The 26198-nt window shown below is 40.1% G+C and overlaps 4 protein-coding genes across 7 annotated transcripts; all 4 read right to left on the minus strand.

Moving 5' to 3' along the window:
* Nucleotides 1-331: 331 nt before the first annotated feature.
* Nucleotides 332-8783, minus strand: LOC130552822 (coiled-coil domain-containing protein 81-like). Of its 3 annotated transcripts, none has more exons than XM_057331435.1 (12): nucleotides 8675-8783; nucleotides 8540-8601; nucleotides 5325-5448; nucleotides 4801-5057; nucleotides 4583-4733; nucleotides 4423-4471; nucleotides 3033-3138; nucleotides 2782-2931; nucleotides 2595-2696; nucleotides 2323-2525; nucleotides 2105-2233; nucleotides 332-2015 (listed from the first exon to the last, which is right to left on the minus strand). In XM_057331435.1, exons 1-12 carry the CDS (start codon nucleotides 8757-8759, stop codon nucleotides 1877-1879), a joined length of 1557 nt encoding a protein of 518 aa, XP_057187418.1. In that variant the 5' UTR covers nucleotides 8760-8783; the 3' UTR covers nucleotides 332-1876. The 3 variants fall into 3 exon arrangements, with proteins under 3 accessions (XP_057187418.1, XP_057187417.1, XP_057187419.1); XM_057331434.1 differs by having other exon boundaries at nucleotides 4423-4498; XM_057331436.1 differs by lacking the exon at nucleotides 8540-8601 and having other exon boundaries at nucleotides 4423-4498; nucleotides 4801-5448; nucleotides 8675-8756.
* A 781-nt stretch (nucleotides 8784-9564) lies between these two features.
* On the minus strand, nucleotides 9565-12252 carry hikeshi (heat shock protein nuclear import factor hikeshi). The gene is made up of 6 exons (XM_057331439.1): nucleotides 12228-12252; nucleotides 12001-12096; nucleotides 11523-11760; nucleotides 11290-11441; nucleotides 9764-9882; nucleotides 9565-9677 (listed from the first exon to the last, which is right to left on the minus strand). Exons 2-6 carry the CDS (start codon nucleotides 12028-12030, stop codon nucleotides 9623-9625), a joined length of 594 nt encoding a protein of 197 aa, XP_057187422.1. The 5' UTR covers nucleotides 12031-12096; nucleotides 12228-12252; the 3' UTR covers nucleotides 9565-9622.
* Nucleotides 12253-12566: 314 nt separating this feature from the next.
* eed (embryonic ectoderm development) lies at nucleotides 12567-18210 on the minus strand. Of its 2 annotated transcripts, none has more exons than XM_057331437.1 (12): nucleotides 18057-18210; nucleotides 17584-17736; nucleotides 16681-16773; nucleotides 16511-16576; nucleotides 16281-16406; nucleotides 15938-16019; nucleotides 15772-15863; nucleotides 15544-15677; nucleotides 15369-15474; nucleotides 13066-13224; nucleotides 12904-12977; nucleotides 12567-12814 (listed from the first exon to the last, which is right to left on the minus strand). In XM_057331437.1, exons 1-12 carry the CDS (start codon nucleotides 18162-18164, stop codon nucleotides 12688-12690), a joined length of 1320 nt encoding a protein of 439 aa, XP_057187420.1. In that variant the 5' UTR covers nucleotides 18165-18210; the 3' UTR covers nucleotides 12567-12687. The 2 variants fall into 2 exon arrangements, with proteins under 2 accessions (XP_057187420.1, XP_057187421.1); XM_057331438.1 differs by having other exon boundaries at nucleotides 18052-18146.
* A 2217-nt stretch (nucleotides 18211-20427) lies between these two features.
* nfkbiz (nuclear factor of kappa light polypeptide gene enhancer in B-cells inhibitor, zeta) lies at nucleotides 20428-25917 on the minus strand. The gene is made up of 12 exons (XM_057332764.1): nucleotides 25664-25917; nucleotides 25447-25526; nucleotides 25147-25180; nucleotides 24991-25067; nucleotides 24543-24904; nucleotides 24337-24442; nucleotides 24070-24216; nucleotides 22996-23059; nucleotides 22662-22831; nucleotides 22473-22583; nucleotides 22220-22387; nucleotides 20428-22111 (listed from the first exon to the last, which is right to left on the minus strand). The coding sequence occupies exons 1-12, from the start codon at nucleotides 25854-25856 to the stop codon at nucleotides 22067-22069; spliced, it is 1557 nt and encodes a 518-aa protein (XP_057188747.1). The 5' UTR covers nucleotides 25857-25917; the 3' UTR covers nucleotides 20428-22066.
* Nucleotides 25918-26198: the final 281 nt, after the last annotated feature.

Raw genomic sequence — 26198 nt, forward strand, 5'->3', positions numbered from 1 at the left:
TGCAAAGTGCAGTAACACTGAAACTGATAAAAATACATTGAAAGTTTTCACACCATTTTGACACTGTTGCTTCTCTGAAACAGGACGAAATTGAACTGGGTCACAAGACAAAACAGATGTCACAAAGCCCATTTCGAGCTCAATTTTGACCATGTGTACTTACTGCACTTTGCCTTTGTAGGGCAGTATGGAGAACTGGAACTCTGTCATGGCTCATTCTCTGGACTGCAGGAGGCCTTTTGTGTGCTTGACAGTATAACACCATCCGCCGGTTATTTGACCTCGTGTACTATTACCACACGCAATGCATTCAAACAAACTACTGCATTAAAAAAAACAACCAATTTAAAGCACAAAAGCTTTGTTTGTTTTTATAGAAGACGCACACACAATGTAAACTCTTAACAGGTCACACAGATCAGTGAAGGGCTTTTCGCTACAGTGTTAAAACCTTTACAAAATGATTTACATTATTACAATCTCCATCAAATAATGTCAAGTTTAATAATGGTCTTTGCTCACAGATAACATTTCCACCATTCCCTGTGCAAGGAAAACAAGTGTTAGCCCAAAAGGGGAATATTTCTAATTATAAACATAATTATTCGGATCAAGTAAATGATTTGGGGAAAGAAGACTTACCCAAATGTAGACTTTATAGATACCAAACACGACCTACATGTGATCTTGATTGAATAAATAATCCTAACCAAATAAAGATATCCATTCATACTTTTTAAAAACAATTATGTCAATTATTCCGCTTATACCACGGTTACCACACCACAGGACAATGGTCAAATGTTTCATTTCAATGTTTGTCGTGTTATCATCTGTAAAATGCTGTTGGTGGTAGGACTACTTTCTTGCGCATCTCATTTCCGTTAGAGCGAACGGTCTCGGAAGCTTGAGCCACGTGTGTTTCGAGTCAGATCCGTGGGCGTGGCTTGTTGGTTTTGACTAAATCCTTGGTGTTTCACGTCTTACGAAACCTTTACCCTAACCCACACCCTAACCTAATTCTGACCATCTAAACTACCTATGATTGTTAAACTTGCCAAAAACACGGTTGCGTGATGACGTCAGACTCGAAGCACCAAGGATTTAGTGAGAGCCGCGAGTGAGAGAGAGCGAGAGATCGCGCGCACAGCTGCGTGTTTGCGGTAATGTGACAGAAAAGCCGGTGATAATAAATTATTTATTCGTTTCTCTTATTGTTTCTATCTTAAGGAGTAAAAAAATCCCGCAAACTTTTGAAAGAGTACGTCTATCAAAATATATTTGTTATCAGTTATAAGCAGCATAAAGAGGAACCAGTAGGCTATCAGTGTTCATTAATGCATTTTGTTTTTCTATTTAGTTATTTTATTTTTTTCGATTTCAGTCTATGTATTTCTTGTTTTTGAAATGCTTTGTTTATTGAAACGAAACTGCGCACGTTTCCATTAACAGTAAAGTTACAAAAGTCAGATCACGGGCAGGGTGCTGTGTGCAGTAATGGCCTGTAGGCGTCACTATAACCTTTCTGTTGTTTAAACTTGGCGAAGTGATTTGGAACTGTAATGTGGTCGGCAGACTTGGAACACCTTCATAGGTGTGCATTTTACTTTAAGTTAATACATACCCATAGAAGGTTTGTCAACCAATCAGATTGAAGCATTCAACAGCCCCGTGGTATAATCATTACTAAAATATGGAGAGTCTTTGTGCGTTCTCTATAGCTCACTTATACACAAGTTTATTTTCTACTGATGTCTTACAGAGAACGTTACAACGTGAATGATGTGTATCCACTCATTAACACCACAGGCCCTCTCAGCAAGCTTTACATAAGATGTCTACACTGAAAATCGAGCAGTTTCTGTAATATTTTGGTCTACAGCATCAAGCGAGATCCAGACAGATAATTTGTGTCTCTGAAGAGGTTGCTCTGGCCGCGGTTGGCAGTGCTGCGTTTGCATCGGTTGCATCGCTCATATTTTTCAAGTTGATCCGTTATATTCTGACATCCAAACCTAAAGGGAAAAAATGTGGTTTTCTCTTTTCAGTCTCTCTTCGTTATTGCGAAAAGGATTATACGAGAAAAGGATCCTTTGTCTCATACCTCCTGAAGTCCTGGAGATCCTCTCGGTCTCGTTGACGTCTCAGGGAGACGCGGTGCTTCCAGTTTTTCTCACAAGCCACCTGCAGGTTTCGAACCTTCTCATAGTGACGGATTCGCTCTTCTGACATTCTGCAAGAATCAACAATGACACAATGACACATCCATCCATTCACGTGTGAAGACGTGCGCAGCAGATTTATGTTCTTGATGGCACTCACTCTTGGTGGTTTGTCTGAATGATTTCTCGTTCTCTCTTCTGGTCGTTCAAGCTTTTCAGCTGATGGTCTCTTGCTCTGCTGATGTTCCTCAGCTCTTCTGAGATCTTGTGTGCTGGAAGTCTCTGCTCAGCTAAAGTCACAGGATCTCTCTGCTGCAGCCGGTGGTCCGGAGTGCAGAGATGACTCGCAAAAATGTACGAACCCTAAAAGCCCACGAGTCATGCGACCACAATCACTCAAAAACACGCACCTGAAGAGAGACAGAGACTCACATGTGATTGGTTAAATGTCCTCCTGCGTCTCTGAACTTCAGCAAGAGCCAGATTAAACGCCGCGATCTGTCGACCGTCTTCACGCTTTTTCATTCTGTCCGCCTGTCAGTGACACAAAAACACATGATCACAAATTCACAACCTGTGTTTTATAATGCGCACCCCGTGTGTGTGTGTGTGTGAACACCTCTTGTTTCTGGAAATACTGGAGATCTTTCTGATGTTGATTGAGCATTAAGACTCGCTCTTGTTCCTGTTCAGCTCTTTTTCTCTCATCATCTGGTACATATAGGGGGATGTTTCGTCGAGCCCGCTGCATGCACACGTAACACAACTCCTGCGCTTAATCACACGCAAAGATCAGACGTGTCGTACTGTTCACACACGAATCAAATGATAAGATGTCAAGACAAGACATCAGGGCGGTTGAAATGTCACCTGTCCTGCTCGTCTGTGATCAGCGCACGTCTCGTTCACACCTGCATCACTCTTTACAGTCATCGCGTTCATCGTGTCTCCTGCCGGCTGTGACAGCTTCACAACTCTGTGTTCATAACAAAGCGACACATCTGAGCTGAGCTGAACTAAGCCAACTTTAGAAACCTTAACTGTTAAAGAAGCAGATGCTTATCGAGTAAAGGACAGAGAGATGGAGGACATATGTCAATCATGATAAGAAACAGTATCACCTGTGAGTTTCTATTAAATGTCACTTTGTGAAGTTCACATTAAAGGGATACTTCACCCAAAAATAAAAATTCTGTCATCATTTACTCACCTTCGAGTTGTTCCAAATCTGTATAAATGTATTTGTTCTGATGAACACAGAGAAAGATATTTGGAAGAATGCGTATAACCAGAAAGATTTTGCCCCCCATTGACTCCCATAGGAGGAAACAGTACAGAACAGTAACAGAACAAAAAAATGATAAAGTATTTTTTTCCCTACTATGGGAGCAGTGTTGGGTGTAACTAGTTACTTAGTAATTAGTTACTGTAATTTAATTACTTCCCCTTGAAAAAGTTAACTAAGGGATTACTCTTATTTTTTCTATAATTTAATTACAGTTCCTGATGTAATTGAACTAAATACTGTGTAATGTTTACAATAGTGGAATTGACATTAAAAACCAAAGTCTAACTTTAAAGTGTACGCGTTAATGTATCTTTCTTGTATTTGTAATACTTTAGTCTGTTAATAAGAGTACTTTATGTAGATTTATATTATATATTTGAATGAATTGAGAGTCGTTTCATGTCTATCCTTGAATCGCGTAACTAATCAAGGTTGATACAGGATATGGAAAGTATTTAGTAATAATTAACTAAATACTTTTTGGAGAGAGTCATTTGTACAGTAATCTAATTACACTGTTGAATATGTTATTAGTAACTAGTAATTAATTACTTTTTCAGAGTAATTTACCCAACTCTGTATGGGAGTCAATCTGTCTGGTTATAAGCATTCTTCCAAATATCTTTCTCTGTGTTCATCAGAACAAAGACATTTAAACAGATTTGGAACAACTCGAAGGAGTGAATGATGACAGAATTATCCCTTTAAGTTAGGACGACCGATCTGAGATCATGTTGCATTTTTGGATGACTCAGATTGTTTGATCTGCGCTGGGGGTCTTCTCTCTCACAGACAGTTCAAAGGATTGATGCGGTAACACAAAACCTCTATTGCGTGCTGAAACGAAACAGCTTCAGTAAAGCCTTACACAGTATCAGTTGTGTCTGTGCATTTATGACCAGAATATCATGCGTTTTTGCATAACAGTTTGTGACTGATGTTGCACGAGAGTAAATCTGTGTTTAACTTCACCTGTCAGTGTTCGATGTCACAATCTCTCCGTCTGCTGAGCCACGAGACGCTGCCGCATATCCAAATGATTCATAAACTGTTACAAGTTCAGCAGTTTTCATAACCGTTAGAATCACACAAAATTCCACCATCATTATCAGCGGGCTGTTTTTGACCTCACCTCGTCCATCTTCTTCATCGGGCTGCCGTTGAGCTGACGAAGGTTCGGTCTTTAGATCTTTTCTCGCAGGGTGTTTAGCAGACGTTCTGGCATTGGTGGTCGCAGGTCTCGTGATGTTCTTCTGTCTCTCAGATGAATGAGATCCGGCTCTCTGCACATCGAACATCTGATGTAACACGGTTCATGTCAAACTCACATGTCTAGTGTCAGTAACTCACGCTGGTTGACGCTAATGAAAGTTTCCCAGCGGCGTCTAAAGCCGAGATGAAGTCACGGTAGAAGATCATCTTCACTCGGGTTTGTTGGAAGGTCAGAACTCCGATTCGAGGGAACGTACGAGCTACAGACTGAAGTGAAGAAGCCGCACGGAGAAGCAGGAGAATGGTTTCACGTACACATCCCTCCACGCAGTCACGTTCATACGGACTGTCAGCGCTCAGTGACGAGAAGTTGAGTGAAGCCACAGGAACATCCTCTGACACATCAGACACCATTAATATCATCAATATCAGTCTACAGACGACAGCTCCAAACACTCCATAATGTTCATCATCATCATCATCTCACAACGACATGAGCAAATGTATTTTTCTATGTGCTCAGGTAAATGATAGTGAAGTAAATCTAAAGTCCTCTCAAACAAAACAAATGTAAACCATTGAAGCACAAACCTTGAGATGAATCATAAGAAACAAATTCAGTGTTGAATGTTTTTATTTCCCATTTGTACGATGATTCTGACCTGAACATTGACGTTTCTTCTGTTTGAATCCATAAATGCGGCAGAGTTTCTCAGTCAGGATAAATATCGGTGTAAGTTTGTCAAAGGAGAATGTAAATGTTCCCAAACCGCTGATACAAACACCCTTAAACACAATAAAAACAGATCTAAACCTGAAATATCGCACAGACGCACAATTGAATTTTCTCTGTGTTCTTTTAAAAAGTAAGACACTTCCCAGCTAACACAGTACGTTCTGACAACGTCGCCTGTTCGTCTTCATTTGGTCACCGTGACATTACTTTGTGACCACGTTCTGAGGACGTCTTGGCAACGTTCCATTTCTTAGAATTTTTGCTTACGTTCCAGAAACGTCCTAGCCACGTCCTCAAATAACGTCGTGAATTAATCTCATGGACAACGTTGTAGCGACGTGATGTAGTGGTCTTCAGATAACCTGGACACTGGTCATTTGCTTAATGAATCTGGTCATTTCTATTTATTACGTTATTGTATGGAAGATTTATGATCAGCGTAAAATCTGTTATAATGTCAAGACGAATGCTACAGTATAAATCCGACTTCTGACAGCTATTAAATGCAGTGTTGAAGTCTCGAGACCCTATTTTAATGGTCTTGGTCTTGTCATGGACTTGTGTGCATTTTGACTCGGTCTCGACTCGTACTCGAACATGTTCGGAATTGGACTTATGCCCGAGTCCACTCGAGTCCCATCAAAAATATTAAATACATTGAAAAGACGTCCCTTTTTGGGCCAAAAATGAAAGTTGTTTCTACGGCTTTGCATGGCGTCTCCTGATTGTCTGATATCGATGTCCAGAATGTACAAAGTAAAAACTGGTTGAAATTTCGAGTTAATCAGACTAGTTTCAATTTGACTCTTTGAAATAAACTGAGCTGAATGATTTGAATGCAGTAAGAAAGCAAGCAACCATTGAATCAGGGTTAAAAATGGGTGATTTGTCAATGTTCATTGCATTGAATCAGTATCACTTTTGTACCTGCAAAAATCACCATTATTGTGATCTTTTTTAGCTTTAGTTGAGCTCTTCGCTCTTCTATTTTAATGTTTAGGTTTCCTTCAGCCATAACTGTGTGTTAAAATACATTAGTCGTGGCAAAGAGATGATTACTTCTGAATAGTAATGTATACATTTTGAAATTGTTTGAATCACTGTTAATAATTGAGTTTGTTTTATGTGTCAGCTCTGTGGATTTGTAGTTTGATATACTGTGATTTTTTTAGTAATTAACATATTCACAATCTGCTAAACCACTTTAACACACAAAGACATCAGGAATCTGCATATGAAACTCGACTATGACAATCAACAAAAGAAAGCTTCATGCTGCAATTCATGCTGGGTATCAACATAGTAACACATAACTCATTCATGACTCCCAGCATGCATTGCAGTTGATCTGTTTATCTGAATTATTTTGATGATTGTCACCATTGTTGAAGGTTGTATGATGAGTGTTGATGTCAGTGTGTGTGTCAGTGAAATATGTTTGTTTATTTTCTCTCAATACTTGTGCATTGACTAGCCAGAGCACTCAGACCATCATCAATTGATCAAAAATGTTTAAAACTAATACATTTTATTACAGCCTGACAATTTCCATGAGAATAACACCAAACTTTTGTGAAAGCATCTCTGTCTTTCTCAGTGCACAAGAGTTTTTAAAACACTATTAGACAACCTAAACAAATTAATTTAATAAAAGTCAAGGATCAAGAGCCCAACTAAAGCAAACACTGATCACAATAATGGTGATTATTGTGGGTAAAACTGATACTGATTTAAAGCAATTATCATTATTTTAATGGTTGCTTTGCTATCTTACTCCATTCAAATCATTCAACTCAATTTATTTCAAAGAGTCTCATTTAATTTATTTCCATGTGAAAACTGAAAGTAGTCTTATAAACTCCAGGTTTGAACCAGTTCGTCACTATCAGACGTTCAGGAAACGTCATAAAGGGCCAATAAAGGACATATCTTTGGTCAGGGGGAAATCCTAATTGTAATAAAATTAGCCTACCTTTACAGCACTTACTATGTGGCCTTTTTTACCCTCAATTAAAAATATTTTTAAACTAATATCAGTCTAAGTAAGTAAAACACAGTGTATATGCCATGGTATATGCACTCTATAAGCTCGGTGCCAGTTTTATTGTTTCCACTAAACATTTAACATATTCTTGGAGATTTCTATAGGTCTTGTTTCAGAGCTCTTGTCCTAGGACTCGGATGAGCTGGTCTTGACTACAACGCTGATTAACGCTGAGTTTAATTCGATACCACAATTAAAACTGCGTTTCTATTTATTTAGTGCGCGCGTCTGATATGTGCGCGCACGCGCCTTCTCTGTTCCGCAAAGAGCCGCGCGCTCGCATCATTTAAACGTTAACGGTCATTTCTTTTTACCTCACTGCCTGATATTACTTTAGCGGTTTATTCATATTCTTTCTTTACTTCATACATTACAGATGTGAGAGTAAACACATATTTTAGTGATTTTCGATCAATTTGGCGCGTTTAAATGAACGGACCCTGATGTTTGTGAGTGTGACAAAAGAAGCTTTTGATTGTTGTTTCTAAAAACGGACAACCTGCTAAATTTATGTGGTAAAACAAGAATATAATGTTAAACTTAAACATAATGTGTATTAATCTGTCAATAAATATCTGCTTTAAATCCTCTATATTGTGTTGAAGTCTTTGATTATTTATGTCATGTACTACAGTATAAATAAAATATGATTGTGATGTACTTGTGTTGAGTTTTATAATCGTTATATACTGTACTTTATACATATTTTAATAGAGAATTACTCCAATTATGCATAAAATTTAATCTTTAACAAAGATTAAATCACAGATTAATTTAATCCTCCATGTGAGGGATGATTATTGTTTAAAAAAAAAAAAGATTTTTGCAACGTGACTGTTTGGTCGTTAGGACATGCTTGACGTCCCAGAAACGTTATTTGGTACGTCGCTGCGACGAATATGGTACGTTCCAGGTATGTATGTCTTCAGGAGGTAATCACAATGTCCCAACAATGTCCAATTTTACGTCGTGATGACGAATATGGGATTCACAAAGTTAAATCGCTGGAACGTTATAACGGTACGTCGTGGCAACGAATATGGGCCGGTCCAGGTACGTCGTCACAACGTAACTGTGTTTTTAATCGGACCTTTTACCTTCCTCGTGATCATCTGTCGCTCTATGAAACACGCCACTCTTGCCCAAATATCATCAATATCTGTGTGCAAAGAAAATAAAAACCTAATAAACGTGTCAAGTTTGATCACATTGACGAGCTCAAAGTCTCTTACCTTCGCCAGTCAGGCAAGAGAGAGTTGGCAGATTGCGCTCACGACTCATGATCATCAATACTTCATACTGCACATAAATGTACATATATTACTCTGTACTGTACATATACAACAGGCTCGTGGCTTCACACCGTTGTGATAAATCAGTTGCTACAAACACAACACCCCCACCAACACAAAGATATCAGCTTCACTACAGTCAATCCTGTAAAACCATTCGACATCTTAAAGGGATAGTTCACCCAAAAATAAAAACTCTGTCATGAATTACTCACGCTCTAGTTGTTCCAAACCGGTATACATTTATTTGTTTGGTTGAACACAGAGAAATATATTTGGAAGAATGCTTGTAACCAAACAGTTCTTGGACCCCATGATCATAGTTGGAAAAATGACAATGGCAGTCAAAAGTGGCCCAGAACCGTTTGCTTTCTAACATTCTTCAAAATTTATTATTTTGTGTTCAAGTAATTTTGCCTACTATGGTAGTCAATGGGGTTAAAGAATTGTTTGGTTATAAGCATTCTTCCAAAAATCTTTCTCTGTGTTCATTAGAACAGAGAAATTTATACATGTATACATTATACTGTCCATTTAAACACCCGAGGTCACAATCGTCAGTTTATGAGCATTATTTACACTAGAATGTCAATAAAAACATCCCTTCGACACATTTAAATCAAATGAACACTGCATCATTGACAGATATAACAACACAGCACACACACACACACAATGTATCAGCCAAACACTTCGCACATTTTCATTTATTTCAGCATATAAAATTGTCTTGTGTATTTACGTAAAAAAGAAAGAGTGTATATTCAACAGAGGAAAACGTGATTATCTGATTCTGCATCAAATGAATAATCAAATATTAAACATGAATATATGAATTATTCTTCCATCATGTAACAAGTCAAACTGCTAAAATCAAACAAAAAACGGTTACGTCTTCCAAAAGTTAGGATTCTGCACCATCCGTCTTTGAAAGTTTTCATACCTGAGAAAACATAAATGTCTAAAACATTCATATTTACAATGCGGACTGACAGACATTGCTCAGACACAAAGAAGTTGCTCTCTCACCACTTGAGAATGGAGCTGGCAGGAACATACATCTCTGAAGGGTTTGGTGTCATCTGTGCTTGTGTCAATGCAAAGGAAGAAGTGAAGTTGTACAAACTCTCCAACATCTTCTGTGTGAACTGTGAACGTTGAAGACTTTTATCAGTGTTGTGATCACATCTCAACGATTAAGAATCTGTGTTGAGACAGTGCAACCTGCTATCAACTTCTCATTGGAAATAATGCGACTAATTCGTTTCTGTTTATTTATAAAGCAGCAATAAAGAGATCACCAAAAAACACCGCACAGTACAAAATACACTTGACAAGAAGCTTAAAAGCAAGCAGTGGTTAACCGCGGTTCTGGGAGCCACAGCTTTTTTGTATCTCACACACTCAGTTCAGTTCTCTGATGAGATTTCTCTTTGGTGGCATGTTAAATAAGAAACACGATATATACATAATGTGCAGCGACTCAGCGAGCACTGGAGTCAAGAACCACTGGTGTAAAACATGTCGAAATATTTTATGACATGTAGTTTTCAGTCATTATTTTTGGTCACAATTTCATGGACAAGTGTTTTGTTAACAGACAGTTAACTTTAACTTTGGGAGGTAATAAATCTTAAGATTAAATGTTAAAAAACATATCCAGCTAATTCATATCATTTTCATTCAGGAAACATGTCTAAACATCAAGTAGAACTGTGATCAATAATGCCCAATGACCTCACTATGCTCTTTAGGCCATGTACACACTTGACTTCTTTTTTGACAAGAAAAAGTGGACAATGGCGCTCTTTTTAGTGGTCGATCATACAGAACGCGTTTTTTGCTGTCAGATGAGCCTCTTTTGAAATGTTTTCAGTTGGCAGGGAGCATTTTTGCCTGCTGTTGCGCCTCGCGTTTTTAGCGAAGTGCTCTGAGCGCCTGAAGTTGAAAAAACTCAACTCATGCACCTTTTTTCCCACTGTCCAATCGAATGAAAGGAGAGGCGGGCCTTCCGATGTGGTGACGGAACTTTACAGTTGCTTGAAACGTCCGGAGACTGCAGTGATGAAGGAGAAGCTTGTGTTGGCTGACGCGGGTTAACCGAGCAAGGTCAGAGCAATCGGCCTCTCCTTGGACCTTTTTGTGGTTTCTGATAACATGACAGTTAAAAGCAACTAGAGCGCTCGCGCTGTAATCCTTGACCGACAGGACAGTTGTTTCGGTGGTTACCTAGCAACAACAAAAAAACGCTGAGCGCTGCTCTTTTCAAAGAGTCAACCAAAAGAGCAGCGCGGCGCGCCTCGCGTTTTCGAACATGAAATGTGATCGCCCGCTTACTCCATAGGATTATAATGTACAACAGACGCTAGCAGCTTCAAAAAAGAAGTCAAGTGTGAACACGGCCTTACACAGTAAATGTATTGTTGTCGGGTGTAATGCAGCGCCCGTCTGTCTGTCTGTTAATAGCAAGTGTAAACAGGCTGCTGCACAATTACAAACAGGACATTTACCACCTAAACAGTTACAATATTTGCAGGGCACGTGTGAGATTTTACCAGTGTAAACGAGTCCACCGTGGAAACATGTGCATTTGACACGGGTGTCTGTTGTGCCAGCAGATCCAGAGACTCCACAGACACTCCGACTTGAGCCACAGATGACACTTGAGGAGCTTCCATCATTCCAAATGGATGAGCTCCACCTTCACCTGTTAAACAACACGTTTATTTTCAAGTATCACACTTTACATTAAACGCCCGACCCCGCGTGGAAACAGGAATTTCATTACCAGCGTTCAGGCCAGAGATCTTGAAGATGGCACTGGGTTTCTCATTTGTTATGAAGCCTAAGAGCTGCCAAACCTGACCGGCAGAAGGATCTGGTAAACAGAAGTACACAGCACCCCCCATACCGGCCGGGAAAGGGCTCGTGCCCAGCATGAAGACCACCACATGATTCACGTGCTCATAGTCCGGCAGAGTAAAGACGAATTTATCGCTGGCGATCCGCTGCGCGTCTGTTTGGACCTGAAATATGACGTCACGCTAAAAACCGCGGCACATGTCATACATACAACCATAAACATTCTGTCCGGTTTAAAAGAATAATATACATTCACATACAAAGCAACTACAGTAGTTACCGAACAAATAAATGTCACAACGTCAAGTCGATGACCGCTTAGTAATAAAAAAGCGCATCTTTCTGATCCACAACAAGCGTTTGAGTTTAAAATGAAACTGTTTTCATTCATTTAATTTCCTCACCAGTCTGCCAGCCACGAGACATCCGAACATCGTCACAGAAAAATACTAAACCAGTAAACCCGCAGCTGCTAGAAACTACTGACGGCAGCTCGACCTCTGAAACCGGAAACAAAACACACAACACATCAACCTCTGGACCCGGAAACAAAACACACCAGATTGTACTTTTCAATAAGATCAGAAAACGATTATAATCAACTTCAAAATATCACGAGACGGTATCTAACATTGGTATCTAATGCTCATGCGCCGATCGCACGTCTGTCGAACACGCTTAAAACAAACACTTTTTACTCGTGTGGCGGGATATTTTATTCACGCCTATGAAAACACGTGATTAAAACCCCACGTGGTAATACAAAAGGCTTGTTCGACCTGATGCGGCGCCGCAAGATCCGACAGGCGGATGACATCAAAGTACCGCGAGAGCGATTCGAAAAACCATAAAAAGTTTGCTTTCGAATCGATCTCGCGGTAATTGAAATCATGACTGCGTGACGGTGAATTTAATTTAATACCCACATAAACATTTAATACGTATTTGTAGAGGAGATGAAAAAATGGCATAGAAAAATAGATTTTATTCATGTCAGACAGTACAACTAGTAAAAGACAAAACAAAAGCTGAGACACATTCGAGGTGAACAAACTCAAAAATCAAAGACTTGACTATATATTGCGAATGAATCAGCGGAGTCTGTCCCAGCGCCATATAGAAGCATCATCACACACGGCGATGAGAATACTGCTGTCCCTGCTGAAACTCGTCTGTCTGATGGCCGACGTGCATTTGGGAAGAGTGAGCGTAGTACATCTAACGTAGAAAACAACAAACGGGAACATTAAACAATGCTCGACACACCTGACAGTTAAATCATCATGTTCTGGATACACGTAACCTACTTGGCTTTATGAGGATCCTCCACTTCCAGGTCCCAAACATAAAGCTTCCCAACCTGATTTCCCAGAGCCAGCATCTGAAAAAGTGAAAACCCACTTTGCAACTCTATAAACACACACCTGTATCAACACGAGGCGATATTTAAATCAAGTCTTTCTTCATACCTTCTGCCAGAAGTCCATAGAGAAGCGCATGTACCAAATGTCACACTGGCTGTAATCAAAGCGGCCGAGAATGGTCACATTGGACTCATTTGGTTTGATGTGGTCGATGTCATCCTCCATTTTTCCAGGTTTCCAACACACGATGGCATTTTCACACGACTATACAAAAAGAAAAGTGGTTAAAATATCTTAATCACTAATAATGAGTTTTTTGGCTGAAAATATGAACACGAAAAATTCAGGCTGCATCCGAAATTCTCCATTACAGCAGATAAAAAGCAGTATGCGTCATGAACAGCGCAAGTCAGGGGGGTCCAAAGTCGCTCCTGGAGGGCCGGTGTCCTGCAGAGTTCAGTTCCAACATGTCAACAACACACCTATCTGGAAAGCTGTGTCCCAAATGACAAACTATACACTATGCACTTAAACTAAGCGCTATGCACTCAACCATCTAGTGTACGAATTTTAGAATTGTAGGCTGTTTCTCAATTCCAAGAACGCAAAGAACGGAAGAACGAACTTGGATGGACGCGCTGCAGTGAGTTCAAGCGCATTCCGTAAACGATGCATCCTTGATATTGAGAACACATCCGGGTACTTTCATGCGTTCTCTGTTCTTGAGCATTGGAACCGGACTTTGATGGTTATTGATGACGTAGAGCGAGAATACAAGACCGCATGTTGAGGAACGGCCGTAGTATCGTCCCACTATTCTACGCCATTTTGTAGTAAAATAGTGCGAGTAGTGCGTTCACATTGAAAATTCTCAAAAAAGAAAGTGCACTTTCAGTACCCGGATGATGCACCTTTTCAACCAAAAATATGAAGTGTGGAACTGCGGACACTTCACACACTCAACGGTCGCAGTTTTGAGCTCGAGCAAAACTCCAGCAGAGTGACAACGCTTCAATCTGATGATGACTAAAGTAATGCTGGGCAAAACGCATGAAAACTACATTAAATGCACAATTAGATTTGCATTTTTTGAAGATTTTTTTGCAGATTTGTGACTAGATACAATTAGTATTACATTTGGGATGATACTACACTTCTAAAGTTCATACACTAGATGGTTGAGTGCAAATTTTATGTGCATAGCATGTCATTTGGGACACAACTCGTGTCTCTCTTTTCTACCACACTTGACTCAAATCATCAGCTCATTAAGGGAGAGATCCATGAACTGAAGTAAACGTTGCAGTTAAGGGAGACATACAAAATGTGCAAAGCAGTGGGTCCCCAGGAACAGGTCTGGGGTCAAGAACATACTGTTTTAACACTCGATAGGTAATTCAGTATCTACTGTGGTTTACGACGAGCGTGACTGGACACATTTGTGTTGGCACAGACACGGTCATCCCTTTATTCAAACCATATATAAAAAAATGGGAGTCTAGATTATTTGTGACCCAGTCTGTAAAAATCAAAGAAAAGTCAATTTTAGGTGATTTACTGTGTATTACTCCGATATCTTTATGGAAACATTTTCAATGTCAAAGACTGAAATCATGCTTGAAATTAAACTTGATGCTCATTCTCGCATCATTGGATTATGAGACTTTAGTCTGGATTTCACAGGCAGGGTCACATTCATGTCAGTGTAGAAATGTTTTAGTGCAAATGATAGACATTCAGGGCTAAACTTGTGTTGTGCAAATGCTGCCGTCCTTTCTGAAACCTCGTATCTCCATATTTCGTGATTTAATTTTTTTTGCCATAAATCATTGTTATTCGTCTAGGCTAGAGCTTTGTTCAAATACGCCCACTTAAGAGCGTGTGCACGCGACAGAAGTACATGCCAAAGTGCAGCACCTTTAACGCACACTATACCGCTTTGGAGCGGTATTCAAGGCCAAGTGTATCCCATCATGCATCACGTTCTGGATATAAATCATGAGACCTTTTGCCCAGGTCTCGCGAGAAGTTGCGGAAAGCTTTCCAGTGCAAGTTATACTACTACTTTTTAAGATTATATCTTTATTTATCCTATGTTCGGCCAACGTGTTTTTCTTTGTACAGCTTCTTCGATATAATACAAATAAAGCGCTATGAAAATAAATCTGACTTGACTTTAAAATTAGATATTAGCTATAATTTCATAGTAAAACGTAAAGTGTTGCACTCCAGAGATAGGTTGTGTATATTGTAAAACTGCGATCCATCACATAATTCGAAACACCACATGAATTAAATGTTTGTCCCGTCGGGTTAGAAATACTACATGCTTACTTGGGATCTTCACGCCCACTAGAACACCAAATACAGGAAATACGTCATTGTAAGTAGTCAAGCGTAAAGACTACCTTTGAAAGAATCAAATCTCCAAGCCAGCGGACACAATCCACATAGTTTCTGTGGATGTCTCGTGTGGAAAAGTCCGGGAAGTGAATCTTTTGAGACACAAAAGGCCTGAAAAAACACAAAACACTTCATGATTTGTACACGGTGGTGCGGAGGTCGCCGGTTATCCAGGCTCACCTGTTGGTTTTGCTGGGGTTATACTCATAAGAACCACGTATTGCTATCTGCATCCGCTCAGAGCTGATTCTCCACAGCTTCAGCGAGTGATCCATGCCACATGACATAATCTTCTCGCCAAGCAGATCAAAATCCTACAAATACAAAAGAAGAACGTAATAACAGCATCGTCTAGTGTTTCCCGATGTCATTAACTGCAAAGTTTCAATCCTTCTTCAGTGAACTCACCGCGCTCAAGACCTCATCACGGTGACCCTCGACTCCACCAAAAATAGCCACCAGAGTGTCTGTCTGGACGTTCCACAGACGCAGAGCGTGATCTGACAAAAACAAACAGCAGATGTCATACCAACAAGCACCAAAGAAGAAAACGTGTCGCAGGGCAGAATTTTACCTTTACTAACTGACAGCAGAAGGTTCGGATCCCTCGGATGAAACTTGAGTTCATTGATGGCGTTACCATGGCCGACGTAATGCTGCAAAGTGTGACGATGACAACAACAGGCACATGATTGCACAAATTCAACATTTCTTCGTGTAGATTAACAACTGGAGCAAAATCCTTTACTGCACAGTAAAATCACCAGTGTTAAAAAAAGTTTAATTAACTCTCACAGTGCTTTTTTTAATACTGGCGATTTTGCTTCGTGACATCCGTGTACAGCCAGAACGCTCTCTGGACAAAAGTGTCTATCAAAAGCATCAACGTCAAGAGGATGACGACAGTAATGACTCACTTTGACACACTGCATGGTGATGTGATTGATGATGCGGATGATGCCGCGGGAACCGGCCACGGCCAGCAGCGGGTGACTGGTGCTCGTGTCAAAGGTCCACGCACAAGTGTAGAAGTTCTCATCTGCCTATGCAGCGCAATAATTAAGGGAATAACACAAGAGCTACTTCACAACAAAACACTGTTCCACGGATCACGTGAGCGCCAGCAACGCATGTCTGAAAAGGATACGTCTGCGTCTACGTATGACTGCAGGAGACGAACCTCTCCTTGAGAATGACACTCGTATAAAGTGACCTGCGAGAACAAGACAAAACCATCAGACACGAACGCGTTCTGCTGCCATCCAGATTCAATTCACACTCAACAGATTGTCCGACCTCTCACAAGTCACGACTCACTCTGTTGCTGCCGACGGTCGCAAACACAAGCGGATCTCCTTCCTTGCTGTGCCAGTTAAACTGAACGCCAAATAAAGGCTGACCGTGGTCCTCCTGCGGGTCACACTGTACGTCACTATCACGCGTTTTGTTTACAGGTACAAGCAGGGGTGTCCAAAGTCAGTCCTGGACAGTGTTGGGTGTAATTAGTTACTAAGCAGTGTTGGGTAAATTACTCTGAAAAAGTAATTAATTACTAGTTACTAATTACATATTCAATAGTGTAATTAGATTACTGTACAAATGACTCTCTCCAAAAAGTATTTAGTTACTTATAGGACATAGAAAGTCATTAGTAATATCAACCTTGATTAGTTAAGTGATTCAAGGATAGACATGAAACGGCTTATTTAATTCATTCAAATAAATAATATTAAACTGCATAAAGTAGTTTTAACTGACTAAAGTATTACAAATGTGAGAATTATACATTAAAGCAGGGATTTTAATTCCACCATTGCACACACATGTATTTCACAGAGTATTTAGTCTAAATACGTCAAAAGTAACTAATTAAATTACAGAAAAAATAAGAGTAATCCCTTACTTTACATTTCCAAGGGGAAAGTAATTAAATTACAGTAACTAATTACTTAGTAACTAGTTACACCCAACACTGTTACTAAGTTACAAGATACTGTAATTTAATTACATTTCCCCTTGAAAAAGTAAAGTAAGGGATTACTCTAATCTTTTTCTGTAATTGAATTACAGTTCCTCCAGATGTAATTGAACTAAATACTGTGTAATATATTCAATAGTGGAAATGAGGGTTTAAGCTAAACTCTGCAGGACACCGGCCCTCCAGGACCGACTTTGGACTACACAACTTTTGGGGCTACACAAACACTGGACACGTCTTACCTTTAGACTGTTGACACATTTGAACGAATATTTGCATTTCTTGGACTTCCACTTGCCCTTGCCCCAGCTCTTTCTGCCCGGGGCATTAGCAGTGTTTGTTGGGGTATCCGGCCGGTCAGTGTTGGTGCCACTCTCAATGCTAACAGCATCATCCTGAAAAAATGAATACAATAATTCACGTTCACACGAGCCGAACGCAAACGTTTCGTGGTGACGTCACGCCGAGCGTCTTATACACACTTGCAGGCGTTACAGTATTATTATGTATTACATGACATAACTGACATGAAATTAATCCATCTCTACCAACACAAATAGGATTAAACGCCAGTTCAATCACAGTTATAACAATCTACCAGTGTACATCTGTTTTAATCTTAAAAAGAAAAACATGCGCCAAAAGACAAAGAAAAACTTAATTCACGTGCACACACACACACATATTAAACACATTCCGCGCGAAATCACCATACGTTTTCGTCTCCAGACAGATCCGGGTTGCTATTTTCATCACTGCTTAATTTCTGTTTTTTATTATTCGGCATCTCGTTTCCCGCCTCGGCATGAGATTCTGACATCATCTTCCTCTATATGCCACACTGCCGGAAAGCAAACCGTGCGCTTCTCACGACACACGGCTGCAAAACTGCAGGTGGGAGGAGTTAATGCCACAAACAGCAATTGGGAGGAGCTTAGGTCACAAGTAGGCTGTATTTTTGGCAGGAGGTTAGAGACAGTAATGAAAACACTATTAAAAATTACTTTTTAGTCGTAGTTTTAAAGGGATAGTTCACCCACAAATTCTGTTATCATTTACTCACCTTCATACATTTACTTGTTTTGCTGAACACACAGGAAGAATGTCAGATCTCACCCATCTTTAACTGCCATAGGTAGGGGAAATAAATACTATGGGAGTCAATAGGGGGTGAGATTTGACAATCTTCCAGATATCTTCCTGTGTGTTCAGCAGAACAAAGACATTTATACAGGTTTGGAACAATCTGAGGGTGAGTAAATGATGACAGAATTCTCATCTTTGGGTGAAGTATCCCTTTAAATAAACCAATCAAAATCCTCGGGAGGTTGTACAGCCCACTTGCTGCTTAAGTCCCACCCACTTGCGGCTGACCCGCCCATCCGCAGAAGGTCCGACCTTCGTTTTTACCTAACTCGCAAAACTCGACGGTAACTGCTGCTATAAAAGTGAGCAACACTAGAGGGAGACATTTCATAAAATTTCGTTTACATGTTTTGATGTACATGTAATGTACGTCTGTTCTTTATTAGTTACTCACTTAATCAAAAGACGTCACGTGACGCTTCATGTTTTTACCACCTGATTATACGATTTTGGTTTATCGTCCGAAAACGAAAAAAAACAACATTTTAATTATCTTTTGATCTGATCAACATGTTATTTTGATATATTTGTAAAAGCTACATTAAAACGACACTGACGTCCATGTAAGAACAACATTCCATATGATTAATCTACAGGATGCCAGTAAATCCTCTTTCAATTGCACAAGTTTCGATCGTTCTGTGACGTCACTCGCTCGTCCCCTCAAATGGAGATTCCCGATAGCGCACACAAAGTTCCACGTGACACGTGAGATTAAAATAATTTAATGCGTGTCCATTCTTGAACTGTAACCGGATGTGAATGCTGACAGTCTGAAGGCAGTGTGCTCAGTCGGTCCTTCACATACTTCCTTCATTCTTAAAATTGTTTTTTTTCACATGACTTACATAGCAGTATGAAATCACTTAAGATACTGGTGGGACGTATAATTCATGCCCAATGTAGGCTATATTCTAGACAGATAACCTATAAGAAGAAAACTGGTTGGGTTTTCTGACACTTTAGTGTTGGGAATGCAGGCAGGAAGTAGTGCACACGAGTTCAGATGTTGGCTTTTATTATTCACATGTGCACTGTGACGAGATCACAACTAAATATAAACTGTGACCCCAAACAACAAACTTTCAAAAGCATAAAGCTGAGCCTGAATCAGTGGCATTAGTCTGTGGATCGCAAACTTCACAGGTCGAGCATTCTCACATTTGGCTCCTAAATTACGGAATAGTTTCCCAGTTTATCTATTCATTCATCTTTATCATCTATATTACTCATTATGATCACAACAATTTCATTGTTGTTTGTAATGTTATTGTCTCAGTTTTGAAATGTAAAAACTTTGATACAGCTTTGATACCACGTGCTATACAAATAAATGTGAATTTAATTTTTTTATTCATTGCTTAATTAAAATGATTTGGAATTCAGCTTTTTTGTGCTTTCAAACAGTTCCGTTTTTATTGTCCTGTCAGAACAGACTAGACGTTACTTATTTATTTGATTCTGTTAAATAAGTTGATTATTAGCACATAGTGTTTGTTAATCAACAGTTAAAGTAACAGGAAACTCAGTATGAAATTGCCCAGGGCGAGTGGTAACCTGAGAACAACAACCACATGAATTTGTTCAAGTTTTTAGGGCAGCTGTGCAGTTTAGACACGCATACACAAACATATACATAATAATAATAATAATCAAAATAAAGAAGCTTAGTGTTAAAGATGCTGTTGTTGACACTTAACTTCTGAGCATTGATCTGCAGACATCTGTACAACCTCTAGATTATATTTTAATAGACACGTTGTACACGATTTTTGGCTTACAAAACAAAACTTTGCACAAACCGATATTGCATTTATCGACATGAAATGTAATTGTTGTTTTAAACTTCACGTTCTCCGAACTGTGAGAATGTTGTGCTTATGTTTGATAAAAGATATGGTCAAATTCACATCCCAATTCATGTTTAAATTGACACAAGACCCTATAAAACTCACGTTTATTAATAAACAAAATGATTGTGGCGGAATCAAACAAAACCAAAATAAATGAGAATTGCAGAAGTAAAATCCGATGGTCGTTTGACTAGAAACTCCGGAAAGTTTCATCCGTCTCAGAATAGCACAAGTAAATCTTCCATATACAGTATGTTACATAAGCACACATTTATTTTGCTTTCATCTTGAACAAAACAAGGTCAATTTACACACAAGAGACACATCGTCTTAGTCTCATGTCACTGAAAATCAGTCCACAAATGTCCATACATGGAAAACCTGGAAAAACTCAAATATATTGACAAGACAAAAAAATATCGATTAGGTAAGATTATGAATATATAAAATACATTTGGACTTTTGGGGTACTCTATTGGGTAGCTGTATTGAACCCTTTCTCGGCTAGTAATCTGCCGAATTCTAAATGAAAACTCATCTGACTGCGGTTACAAATGAACTCTTGTGATCTCTTCCAGAGTCATACTTGTTTTCAGATAAACTGTTTAAATTCCTGGTCACTTTTAAGCCCCCTTTCCTCATGTGTGTCTAAAATGCCCAGATAGCACAGGTACATCTGTAGGATGTCTGCTAAAGATCTGGAAAACATCTGCTGTGTAAAAACATCTGCTAAACATCTTAGAAAGAGCTGTTGTACATCCATTATAAATCCTACACATCTTACAGACATCTTCTAGAGGTCTATATGACATCTGACAGCAGACGTCTCAGAGATGTAGGGCAGATGAGCATTTTCATCTTGCAGACATCAAACAGATGTCTGCCAGATGTATGTGTGCTATCAGGGATTTGAATCAGCCGAGGCATGGAAAGCATCCAAGAAAAGATCGTCTTTATTTACTTTTGGATTACATCTGACAGTTCAAATATGCAGAATAACAAATGAATTCAATAACGAGAAAAACTTCCCAACAACCCAAAACTTCCCAATGAACAATGGAATAATGTTCTAGCACTAAATATATACCGAATACAACTTTTACCCATTTCCCAGAAAACATAAGTACATCAGTAATATCATTAACAGAATCTCACGCTGGGATTTTCCAAAACTCACGCTAGCACTTTAAAAAGGTTGGGAATCAGTTTTCAGATCTGTTGTTAGCAGTGGAAGGAAAAGGACGCACAGCATGACCAGACGTGACCTGCAGACACATTCCTGCTCAACAGGTTTCACAGATTAAAATCTCAAAGTGGTTTGTTAGTTTTGTTTACATCCATCATCACTTACCAATTTCCCCCAAAATATTTACCCTACTACTACTATTACTACTGCTAGAATAACATGGATAGTCAAGAAACCGTTCACAAACTTTTACACATCAAATGCAACATTCAGAGTCGCTCATTCACACTTCACTCTATGAACTGAATCTGGATTGAACATCCAATCAAATTTCTCTGTGTTTTTAATCTTCCTTTCATAAAGTCCGATTCTCTGAAGTGTTGCATTCACATTCTTGTACCGTCTACTACACAGTAGTGAACAATGCTGAAGCTGTTTCACAGAAACAACCGACATCTGCCTGATAGCGGCAAATGAATCTGTACAGACCGGACTGCCTAACTGACAGCGTTTCTAGAAGGAAGAATCGGAAGACCGTGCTCACGGACGAGAACAGGCTATTTTCCCTTTCAGGGTCCGACGCACCTGCAGAAGGATAAATAGAAACACGCGTCACTTTCTGTGTAGTCCGTTTCGTTGTCTCTCGCATAAATACATATAGCAGATGTTTAGTACCACATAGTGCTTTTGTACCTGGTCTCCCAGAGGACCCTCGGGCACGAGTTGGGCCGCTTGCTCGTTCTCTAGGTTCTTAGTGCTGGGATCGGCTCCACGTCTCAGCAGCAGTCGAACAGCATCCAGCTGAGCTTGGCGACCCTGCACAGCGCTGACCACGTGAAGTGCCGTGTTCCCGTTAAAGGCCTGTAAACGAAGTCACGACAGCTGACGGTCAGACGCTGAAAGAACAGCACATCAACGACACCTGTGACCCCATACCGCCGCTAACCTTCGTGTTGATGACAGCGCAGTAGTTGGGCTGGTCCAGAAAAAGACGCAGAAGTTCAATGTTTGCCTCCTCAGCCGCCATGTGCAGAGCCGTGCGGCCGCTTTTGCGATCCTGTTTGAAAGCGACACGAGTTACAGTCCCGCACATAACACGCCCTTTTACGTAAAGCTCCAACAGAACAATGATCACCTTGGTTTCGATAGAAGCGCCCATGAGCAACAGTGCATTTATACATTCGCCCAGTAGTTTCCTCCTCTGCAGCAGAGCGACAGTGTGACCTGAGGGGGGCGTCCCGTGACACGCCAGCTCCTGCACCACTGCATTGTGGGATAGAACTGCTACATGGAGAGGCGCGAGTCCTACAAACATCCAAATAAAACACTTGTTGTAGTGAGTCCTAGAACCCATTCCTTCAGCTCAACATGGCTGGGCGCCAGATCATGGATTCCATTCTAAACATCTTGATAAATGGAAATAGGAATCACACCTGTCAAATGCATACATTCAAAAAGATTGAACTGACCATCATAATTCACGGCCTCTATGTTGACGTGTCTCCCGTTGATTGGCATGGATTTCTGGATGGCCTGAGGGAAGACAACGAGTTTCAGGGTTTCCACTCTAAGCCAAATGTCAAATTCCCTGACTTTCACTGACTAAAAAGTTGAATTTCCATCACCTATAATGAATGAAACCCAGTCTTTGAAGTGATCATTTGTAGCCAAAGCTCTTGCAATGTACATTTTCCTGGCATTTTGCTTTAGTTAAGAGCTACAGGTGACTGCATTTGACTTAAGTGATTGCCAGGTGACAAGCGGGAAGGGAATAAATACATAACAATACGCAAAAATGTGTAAAATAACCCGATTAAAAAATACAGTATAGAAAATTTTTATTTGGATAAATGGCAAACAAAAATCCAAAAAATATATAAAATTCCATGACTTTCACTGTCTGGAATAGACATCTTAAAATTCCATGATATTCCAGAAATTCCAGGCCCCGTGGGAACCCTGGAGTTTAGAACGTTATATGAAGAGAACAAATCCCAACATGTTGTGTAAGAATGTTGAACGACTGATAAAAGCACACAATGTTTACAGGGTTAATAACTGCTACCGAGTTTGCGTGCCACGATCTGCTAACAACTGATGGAAGAGTAGGCCGGTCTTATCAAAGGGCTTGTGTTGAGCGCCCAAACCGGCAGGATGGGGAATTTTTTTACCTGCGCTGTGTGCTGTTGTTTTGAGGAAATGCTGTAGTCAAGAATGTTATACGGAAGTTAAAGTGGGTGTCCGCTTAAACAAACACGCGACTCCATGTTGAGATGAAGATAAGAGGGAAAGCATGACTAATAAATTCATGTGAATATTAGGCAAACGTTTTGTTTCTGTTGGACTCCATATTATTGTTGTTTAAGAAGGTGTTGTAATGTGTAAACGCAAAAGCCAGCGTTTATTTTCCAATGATTTTCTGACCCAAGCAATGTGACCATTACAGGTTACTATGCTAAGATGACAAATTTTGTGAACGGGCACTTTTGACAAACAAAAACATATAGTCAGATAAGAGGAAGTGAGTCAATATGACGTGTCACCTGTAGGGTTAAGGTGTGACCCTTCTCAGCACACACGTGTAATGGGGATCGGCCCCAATAGTCCAGCGTGTCGACTTCAGCTCCCAGTGAAAGCAGGTCTTGTGCAATCAGGTGCTGGTTTGCCGCGACACTCAACTGAAAGGCGCTCTGAGCGGAGAAAGAATCAGATGGAATGAGTCACGCTTAATAACCGGGCGTGTTCATGTCTGTGTCACGCGGGCGCTGTTTCACACACGATTGCATCATGAGATTTGTTTCTTGCTGTACCTGCTTGTTGTGTTCTTTCATGTCAAGCATGTTAATGGCGGCCATTTTTCTGGCGAGAACAAACGCCAAAGCTCTCCTGCCCTGCGCCACTGCGATGTGCAAGAACCTGTAAAGGACCCCGCAAATCCCTCCGTGTCACTATTTTACTCTAGATGTGCAGTCCATGAACCGTCCGTTAAAAATAATCTGTATGAAAATGTACTCACGTGTCTCCGTCCTCATCTCTAGAGGTCAGCTCCACATGGCTCAAGGCTGCCAGTTTCTCCTCCTCCTGTTGTATCTGCCATTCGAAAAAAGAAACCGGTGGAGCGCTGGTCATGTTGAGCCCGGGAGCCATCTGAGAGCTCTGGATTTGAATGGAGGGAGGATACACGTTCTCCGTGGGCGGTAGGAGATGGCAAGCCGTGTAAGTGGGGGTTTCTACATCAGCGTAAAGTGACTGACGCGCTACCGGCCATCCTTTGACTATGACCGACTCAATGGAGAGGCGCTCTTCAGACAAGTCATCGCTGATGTCTTCCAACATCTCCCACTCATAAAAGATTTCCTCACTTTGAGAGCACGGAGACTAGGAGCCAGATAACAGAGAAAGTGATTCAAACGATGACGTTTGTTAGATAAAAACATTGTACGGTGATAAATGTGAGGTAATACCATGTTTCTGTCTGCAGGTGCGAGTCTTTTCTCGGGACAGTGAGAAAGATTCTCGGCACTTCTCTTGCGGCCCACAGCTACAAGGAAATAAAACGTTTTTTTCCCCAAAGAACTTCCTGTAACAGTTATAACTTCAGCCAAGTTTATTTTACTTACCTGGGAATTCAGTTTCCATCTGATATTGTTGAGCCTGAGAAGAAGCAAATGAAGAGTTTATTTCTAACGAGATGAATAATTTTTTTTAAAAATTATGTTTATTTTTATTGTGTATTCCAATTAATATCAATCGAACTGCAGTGGGTTTGTTTTGTCATAACGCAAACAATACAGCTAACGTACACAATAAAAAACTTCAAATAATTGCGTAGATTTTAAACATATAACAGCATGTGGTTTGACTTAAAATGAGCGGTTTATCATATACGTTGTTATTTGATAATATAACGTAATATTGACCTGAACGTCGTGTCGTTTCTGCATGATGAGATCTTTTACTGTGTTCTTCACGCGCACACCTTGATATCGACTTGCTTTCACTACAGAGAAAAAAACGTTCTTTCAATAATCCTCATGAATGTCCGCTAAAATCAATCAAATGATTTAGCCCTAACAAAAACAACATTGAAACAACTGCTCAGATAAACCACGTAACTATTTCAAGAGTTTCTCGTACCGTTGACGCAGTCTTGCGCGCTGTTGTTGTTCCAGCTCTGGTCCGAACCAGAGATCGGAGAGCCAGCGGTCAGATTCGCCTCGGTGGGTGAAGCGCAGTTATAAAATGAACCCAAATTAAGCGGACTCGTCAAGACGTCATTGTCCCGGTCCAGAAAAGCATAAAAATCCTCACAAACACCGTCGATGATCATATTTTCCTGCTGTGGCTCGCGAGTCTCAGTGAGTGAACTCTTGATCTAAATGACGCGACGAAACACTCACTGCAGGTTTTATACGCTCGTGACGTCACTCATCATTTACATTACAGTCAATCGATTATTATTAACATGAATTATTCAGCATCACTGGACAAAGTGCATTATAATAGTATTCGGATTAAAACTGTTATTTGATTAGGAAATAAAAACTGATAGTTAAAGTTGAAGAGCAGACGAGACGAGACGACTTCAACTCTTCAAGGGTCATTTCTCTGTTGTACACTGCCCTAGCCTGTTCTCTTTCATTAAAACTTTACTTATCGTCTTTGGAGTGAA

Source organism: Triplophysa rosa, linkage group LG4, assembly GCF_024868665.1.
Source record: "Triplophysa rosa linkage group LG4, Trosa_1v2, whole genome shotgun sequence".
Lineage (NCBI taxonomy): Eukaryota > Metazoa > Chordata > Actinopteri > Cypriniformes > Nemacheilidae > Triplophysa > Triplophysa rosa.

Excerpts from the sequence above, each read along its gene's own strand:
- nfkbiz (XM_057332764.1), bottom strand. The coding sequence starts at position 25,856 with ATGATCATCGACGGTGTTTGTGAGGATTTTTATGCTTTTCTGGACCGG. Across the intron at positions 25,181-25,446 it reads AGAAACGACACGACGTTCAG|GCTCAACAATATCAGATGGA; the intron begins GTCAATATTACG and ends GCTTCTTCTCAG. Across the intron at positions 22,584-22,661 it reads GCGCTTCTATCGAAACCAAG|GATCGCAAAAGCGGCCGCAC; the intron begins GTGATCATTGTT and ends GCTTTCAAACAG.
- LOC130552822 (XM_057331434.1), bottom strand. The coding sequence starts at position 8,759 with ATGTACATTTATGTGCAGTATGAAGTATTGATGATCATGAGTCGTGAG. Across the intron at positions 5,058-5,324 it reads GAAGAAACGTCAATGTTCAG|AGGATGTTCCTGTGGCTTCA; the intron begins GTCAGAATCATC and ends CTGATGTGTCAG. Across the intron at positions 4,499-4,582 it reads CGATGAAGAAGATGGACGAG|TTTATGAATCATTTGGATAT; the intron begins GTGAGGTCAAAA and ends AACTTGTAACAG.
- eed (XM_057331437.1), bottom strand. The coding sequence starts at position 18,164 with ATGATGTCAGAATCTCATGCCGAGGCGGGAAACGAGATGCCGAATAAT. Across the intron at positions 15,475-15,543 it reads AACCCCAGCAAAACCAACAG|GCCTTTTGTGTCTCAAAAGA; the intron begins GTGAGCCTGGAT and ends GTGTTTTTTCAG. Across the intron at positions 13,225-15,368 it reads GAGATTTGATTCTTTCAAAG|TCGTGTGAAAATGCCATCGT; the intron begins GTAGTCTTTACG and ends CTTTTTGTATAG.
- hikeshi (XM_057331439.1), bottom strand. The coding sequence starts at position 12,030 with ATGTTCGGATGTCTCGTGGCTGGCAGACTG. Across the intron at positions 11,442-11,522 it reads GATCTCTGGCCTGAACGCTG|GTGAAGGTGGAGCTCATCCA; the intron begins GTAATGAAATTC and ends GTTGTTTAACAG. Across the intron at positions 9,883-11,289 it reads CGGTGGACTCGTTTACACTG|TTCACACAGAAGATGTTGGA; the intron begins GTAAAATCTCAC and ends CAACGTTCACAG.